The sequence below is a fragment of the Poecilia reticulata genome, linkage group LG10 (assembly GCF_000633615.1).
Source record: "Poecilia reticulata strain Guanapo linkage group LG10, Guppy_female_1.0+MT, whole genome shotgun sequence".
NCBI lineage: Eukaryota > Metazoa > Chordata > Actinopteri > Cyprinodontiformes > Poeciliidae > Poecilia > Poecilia reticulata.
In genome coordinates this window covers 32555626-32562685 of record NC_024340.1, presented here as the reverse complement: position 1 = coordinate 32562685, position 7060 = coordinate 32555626, and the positions used below count along the sequence as shown (strand labels likewise).

General features: G+C 42.7%; 1 protein-coding gene across 1 annotated transcript; it reads left to right on the top strand.

Annotated features, from left to right (window-relative positions):
* Nucleotides 1-1935: 1935 nt before the first annotated feature.
* Nucleotides 1936-4540, top strand: LOC103471773 (polyadenylate-binding protein-interacting protein 2). The gene is made up of 4 exons (XM_008420952.2): nucleotides 1936-2061; nucleotides 2221-2360; nucleotides 3737-3931; nucleotides 4007-4540. Exons 2-4 carry the CDS (start codon nucleotides 2223-2225, stop codon nucleotides 4070-4072), a joined length of 399 nt encoding a protein of 132 aa, XP_008419174.1. The 5' UTR covers nucleotides 1936-2061; nucleotides 2221-2222; the 3' UTR covers nucleotides 4073-4540.
* Nucleotides 4541-7060: the final 2520 nt, after the last annotated feature.

The following is a 7060-nucleotide window of genomic DNA, read 5'->3' as shown; positions in this document are numbered from 1 at the left end:
AGGTTTAGCTGATCAGTGCGGAGGAGCAGCAGGTTTAGCTGATCAGTGCGGAGGAGCAGCAGGTTTAGCTGCTAGTTTCAAAGACCAGAACTGTATTAACTTGTCATGTCAATTTTATTTTCCCATTGATTTAAATAAATAAAGTTCATGCGAGGCTATTGGTTTACATCATTTGTCCGCATTACCTGAATCCAAATAGTGAAATAATCAGCTGAACCGGGTCTTTGGGCCAGAAATGCATTTCTACAAGATCAAATATCTGGATTTATTTGGGTCAATCAGAACCAGGAGGTTCTTCATTCCTGAGAGAAGAGAGAGCCGACGGCCCACCTCTACCTGGGGCAGAACCGGACCGGACCGGACCGGACCGGGCATTAACCGGTTAGAGGACGACCTGCCGGTGGAAAAACGCTTTTAGAAACTAAACCTCTAACTTTCTGACATCAGCAGCGTTTTGAAGATGCGAGTTAAATTCCTGCTGCTCCAGTCAGGATCAGACATAAAGCTGCCATCACTATTATTATTATTATTATTATTATTATTGAAGCCTAACAGAACTGGCTTGGTTCTGGTTCTGGTAACCAAACTCCAACAGAACCAAAAGTCTTCGGGTCAATCTGACCCTTTCACCGATTTTCCATGAAGCATATTTTAAAAAACTACGTTTGCCCAAAGTGCTATACAGTAGAAGCAGATAAAAACATACAGCAAGCAAAACATAACGTACTAAAAAGATAAAAATGTATAAAATAGAAAACGAGACTCGCTTTGCGTGAAAAGTCACGAGATAAAAACAGAGACGCTTGCCTGATATTTAATGGCAACTTATTCAAGCAACAAAAAATATAAAAACTTAAATTCAATAATCGGTGTAAAAAACCGCTTCCATAAATCAACTATAGAATCCAGATGTGTTCATTTTAAGGTGAATAAATATTTCCATAAATCCGCGGTGGAGAGCAAACTGACCGTTAGCTTCCTGCTAAGATAACGTCCGGAAATACAACAGCAAATAAAAACATTTTAAAAGTCATCGAGTCATTTCTCACTGAATTACATAAAATCTAAACACTCCAGCGAACAGTGGAAGAAAATAAAAAACTCAATAATAAAAAAGGTTCAACAGTTTAGCTTTAATAACAGAAGCTAATGTTAGCTTTGGACGCTAACACGAGGCATTATTTCCCGCTTTTGGGCAAAAATAAATCCTTTCTAAAACCCCGAACCTAAACCCAATGGTTCCGTGTCATCACTGCTCCATTGTCATTAAGCAGAAACACAGTAAATGCATGCGCTTTATGGATTTATTAACTTACCACAAATTTTCGAGACAAGACGCGGATTAGCCACGGCTGATGCTGCTTCTTCTTCTTCTTCGCCTTTGGCGGTACACCACTTCCTGTTAGCGCCCCTGCTGGAGTCTTCCCACAACAGCCTTTTCTCCTCTGTACGGATGCTGGGACACCCCTAAAACAGTCTAAACCCGTCAGTGGACTGGCTTTATTCTTGATCTGAGACCGCTGACATCGGCACCCTACCGGTTCTTTTTACATCGGTCATATCATGGTCCCATAGTGGATCTGACCGGTTCTTCTGGGTGTTCGGGCCAACCACGCCCACCCGCCGCACCATTTGTCTCTCCGGAGGTGAAATAGTGCGGAGCCGTTGTGTTGACCTACTTCTGCCGTGGCGTTTGCCAGCACCAGTTAGGTTTTGAATCTGAGGTCGTAGGCTCATTCATCCCACGGTTTCCTTCCTCGTGTATCACTGAAACAGCCTCAGATATATTTTAACACATCGAGAAGATTTGATCTGGTCTATAAATATTTAAATGTTTTCTTCTAACTTATTATCATGAACTCCATGTTCTATTTCCTAACAGACCAAATGGACCGTGAAGGCAGCATGCTCCTCCAACCAATCAGAAGGCAACCCTCAGTGACGCAGTAGATGTAAACAAACAGAAGCTAAGCAGCCATTTCGGTTCCGGAGGAGTTTTTCTGCTCTTTGGGCGTTGGAGAGTTTTAGCGTCGAATAAATTAGTTCACTGGGTGTTAAAAGGTAAGAAGCGGAGTTAGTGGAGGTTCTGACCTGGTTCTGGTTCTGTGTTCTCAGGCTAGCTGTGTGTGTCCGCTGCTCCTGGTGAGTCAGCGGCCCTCACGGCCAGCCTGGCCGCCCGGGGCGGCCTGACTAACGGCCACCTCCTTCACCCGTCCCCAGACATGAAGGACCCGACCATCGGAACCACATCCACCCCCACCGGTACCGGAGAGGTCGTCCTCAGCAGCCAGTTCGGTTCCGAGGAGGATCCGTTTGCGGAGTACATGTGGATGGAAAACGAGGAGGAGTTCAACAGACAGGTGAATAACTGGAGCCGGTGTTTAGACCCGCGGTGCCGGTTCCGACTCGGTACAGTCAGCTGGTTCGGGTTCTGAAGGGATTTGGTGGCGCCAGCAGTTTTCTCCATGTTAAAACTGATCCAGAACCGTCTAGAGTCTTGGGTTCTGCTCCCTTTCCTAACTAAGTTGGACCGGCTGTCAAACCTCTGGGTCGGGCTTAAGCCGGGTCCTGCTAGAACCTCCTGGGCTCCAGAGGTTTCTAGTTTTTCTCAATGTTCGATCAACAACCCAACCCAGTCACGATGGCCGGGTTCTGTAGAAATGCACCGATGTGAAAAAGCGAACGATACTGATATTTATATCGCTGTTATGGCCGATATTTTGTATGCCAGATCTTTCTCCCACAGTCCTTTGCTGCATCGTCATCACGTTCATTTGAAGATAACTGATGCATCACGAATAGGCCTGTCGCGATAAACGATAAATTAATTAATCGCATGATAAATTAAACCTGTCGACCTCATTTTAATTATCGGTTTATCGTCTCTTTCTGCCTTTTTTTCTTTCTCTTGACGCTGAATGAAAAAAGGCTCTGGTCTCTCCACTGACCCTCCCCTCCTCATTTCCTTAGTCTAATGTCCAGCTCACACGAGTTGTCGCCCATTTTCAAACCCTGAGACACATTAGCTGACAGGTATAACGGTTGGATCAGGTTCGATCAGGTTGGATTGGGTTCGTCGTGCCGTGTGGTGTCCAGCCACATGGACACTAAATAACGGCTACAAGTCCAGTTAACTAATCTAAACCAGGCATTAATCAAAGCTTCACTAGAATCTACCTGTGATGATGTGGCTCAGCTAAAGTCCTGACTGAATGAAAATCATTATAACTTATTTATGTCACGTTAACGAAGAACAGCTGAAAACTTACTGGGTTTATTAACTACGGTAGTAATTTGGCTCCAACTCCTCCTCTTGTTATTTCTATATTCTTTACACGAAACGTTGAATAAACATTGATGTTGTTTCCACTTATCATCTCTGATGTTCACTGGACTTCCTGTTGCGTCATGTCAGCTGTTTGGGATTCTCCTCCATAATTTCCCCTCAGAAAGCAGGAGGAGAATCCGAGCTTTCTGATTGGCTGCCTGTCACATTCAGCTTTATTTGTGTTTGTTTAACTTGACAACTAATAAAAGAAGTGGGATAAACCTGATTGGACTAATTAACTCAATATATTTCAGTTGGCTCAACCGTTCAGTTTGTTTAGTATGCAGATAGTCGGTTCAGGGTGGGAATATTTTACAGTTATTGAAGCTGAAGAATAGAAACCAGCAGCTCTGAACATGGACTATCTGCCTGCCTGGTTCTGATCGGTACTGACTGGTCCCGGCCCAGGTGGAGGAGGAGCTGTGGGAGGAGGAGTTCATGGAGCGCTGCTTCCAGCAGATGCTGGATGAGGAGGAGCAGTGGGAGTGGTTCATCCCGTCCAGAGACCTCCCCCCCGGCGGCGTGACGCAGCTGCAGGACCAGATCAGCCTGCTGGTTCTGGACCCGGACGTTCGCCCCGACGCCTCCGACCTGGAAGTGGTGGTGAGTTGAGCCAATCGGGAGCCAGGAACGCCTCGGGGGCCCGCCTCCTGTCCCTGACTCCTCTTCCTCCTGCAGGTGAGGAGCAGCCTGAATCCAAACGCCAAGGAGTTCACCCCGGGGATCCAGAAGCACAACCTGTGACCCCTAAGCTCCACCCAGCCTCTCCCCAGCCTGCTCTGTGACATCATCAGCAGGAAGTCCGCCGTTCTCCAGCCGCCGCTTGGACCTTCAGCCTCACGTGTTGCCAAAGTTCTGCTGTCGCCTCGCATCTCTTCTCACCACGTCTCTGCCTCCCCTGGGGTCACCTGGGGTCACCTATCTGTCTGTCTGTTTGAGGAAACTCTCTGAATGTAAACCAGCTCCTTCCTGTTTCTGTCACCTGTTCTCCCCTGAACCTTTGGAACCCGCTTCAGAACGACCTTCAGGTTCTGTCCTGACTCTCCTCACCTGACCAGGTGTGATGCAGTCTGATCCAATCAGAGTCCCACCCGACCCGGTTCTGTCAGTCTTTCCTCTCGTTTTTTCCCAGAATCCTTTGCGTTGCTCTGCTGCTTTACTTCCTAACGTCTTTAAACTTTTTCTAATGTTCTGTAAAAAAAAAAAAAAAAAGTCTGATAAAGAAAAATATGTAAAAAAAAAAAAAAAAAAATGTAAAAAAAAAAAAAATAAAAAAAAAAAAAAAAAAAAATCTATTTTTCTTAAAGTAGTGATGAAAATAAATGTTTATTGAGGAAAAGCGGCTGGGTCTGCTTCTGTCCGGAACCCTAAATGATTAGATATTGACCCATTTTCACTCATTGATCAGTTATTTGGGGAAAAATCATGAGTGCAGCTTTCAGTGCTGTCCAGCAGAGGGCGCTGTTGTCTGTGGATGGACCTGGACCTTCAGAACCAACTCCGGCCCATCATAGACATAATATTAGAGTAGACCCCGCATTGGCTGCTCCGGAGCAGGAAATACGGCGGCCATCTTGGAGAGGTCGTCCCTCCTACTTTGCTCAGCAGAAGATGCCTCAGCACTGAGGATATTGTTGTTCTGATCGATGGACTATTGATGTGAGGCTCCACAGACAACATTTCACAAGTAAGATGGACATATTACTGTGTATATATTGTGATTAGAATATTACTTTACCAGGCACGTGCAGAGGGGGGGGCCTGGGGGGCTTGAGTACCTGCCCTTTTTGCTCCGTGCCCCCAGGTGCCCTTTTGGTCAATTTTTTAAAATTTTTTTGTATTATTTTCTAAGTCCTCTTCTGACACATAATAACATGTACTAAAATTATTAGTTTTTTTTTTGTTTTTTTTTTTGTACAACATAATAAGCCGGTCTTATTGTTACCTTTGACCTTTTGCCCCTGACGCATGACCCAGTTGCCTCTCGCAGTGAGATGAGGCGGCTAACTGGAGCTCAACGTAGCGAATGTTCCAGATTACAGATCAGATTTTGGTGAATAAAAAACGTTTTTGGTGAATAAAGTGGAGTAACTTGCTGCTTGTCAGATGACGKAAAACGTTGAAGTATCGTTTCTGCTTCAGCTCAGAGTCGCGGTTTAAGCAGAGAGGTAATGAAATACAACAGACACTGACAGGCCTCTGCGTCTGCCTTTCTCTGAAGAACCACTGAGGGGAGGAGACAGCCAGGTGAGGAGAAACTGTTCTTATCTATCCATTCAGTATTTTATCATACAGACATTAGGCTGTTGTTGTTGTGCTATTAGCTAGCTGCTGGCTAACGACTTTGCTAGCAAAGCAAGATAACTAAAAGCTTCTTCCCTGTATCTATAATGATATCAGTCATTCTTCAGTATTTATTATGCAATAAGGCTCATCGCCCGTCCAGAACCGATCATCTCCATAATGGATACATGTCCGATCTTCTAACTTCCTTTGCTACATGATGTACATTTCATTTATTCTGGCTTTAGGTAAATGTATCCTGAAGGACAATAACACTTAAATAAAAGTCCAACAAGGATATTAATTTAGAATTAAAAATAACTCACCCTGAATTACCATGATAGATTTAATGAATGTAATAAAAGTTTATCATTAATGAAGGAAAAAACTCAACCAGACTTTAAGTTTCTGGTTCTCAGAGTATGAAGTTAAATTTGTTTCCCAATTATTCAATGAAAAACAAAAACTAACCTCAGTTAAGTAAAATAAAATTGTAATCAAAACTTTTGGAATTGTAATGATTTCTTAAAAAAAAAAAGTTTTGTTTAAAAGACTTTTTTAATTAATTAACTCATTTTTACCAAACAAACATTTATTTGCACACATCATAAATCATAAATCTTTTATTGTGATTTTAGGCCCTGCTAAAGACGTCATGTGAGAATCACAAACAAAACTTTGAATTACAAACAAAAACTTAGAATAGCAACAAAAAGAAAACCTGACAAGCGCAAATAAGTTTGTTTTGCACAAAAGGGTTAACTTCATGAGTCAAAAATGTGTGATTTAAATTTTTTATAAAGTTTTTTTTTTAAGCTAAACTCAGTAGCTTTTCTCATGGTGACATTAACAATTAAATGTTTGCTTTTGTTTTATTTCTGCAGTTCCAGTTAAAATTTGCTGCAGCTCTGCTGTCCTGACCGTCTTCATCTCCACTGCAGCAAACAGGAAGATCTGTTTTATAGATTACAGTCACTGAAAGGTTGCATTGAGCCCTTGTTTATATTTTAATAGTGTAATTATGTAAAGACTAAATATGTCTGGTGGTCCAGCTCTGATTTACATATGTTGTTAAATTGCTGGTTTGAATATTGAAAAACTTAACAAAATAGACCTGCAGAAAGAAATGACTAATAAAATATCTTACATATGCATAGAGTTATGCTCTATATGGAGATGTTCCTTAGCTTTGATTGTATATCTCACAATTTTGTAATTTATCGTTCTTTATTAAACTCTGAAAGCTGTTTGTTAATATTCTGTCCTATGATGAGGTTAGATGAGCCTTTTTTTGTTGTTGAGCTCCTGCCCCTTTAGTGTCTCTGCACGGCCCTGTAGTTTACTGTATTTATGTCCACCGGTGAGATACCAGCTAATATTAGCTACAGTGCTCTGTGTAATACGGGTTCAGCCGCTATGAAGGATAACTGAGATTCTGTAAATCTAAAA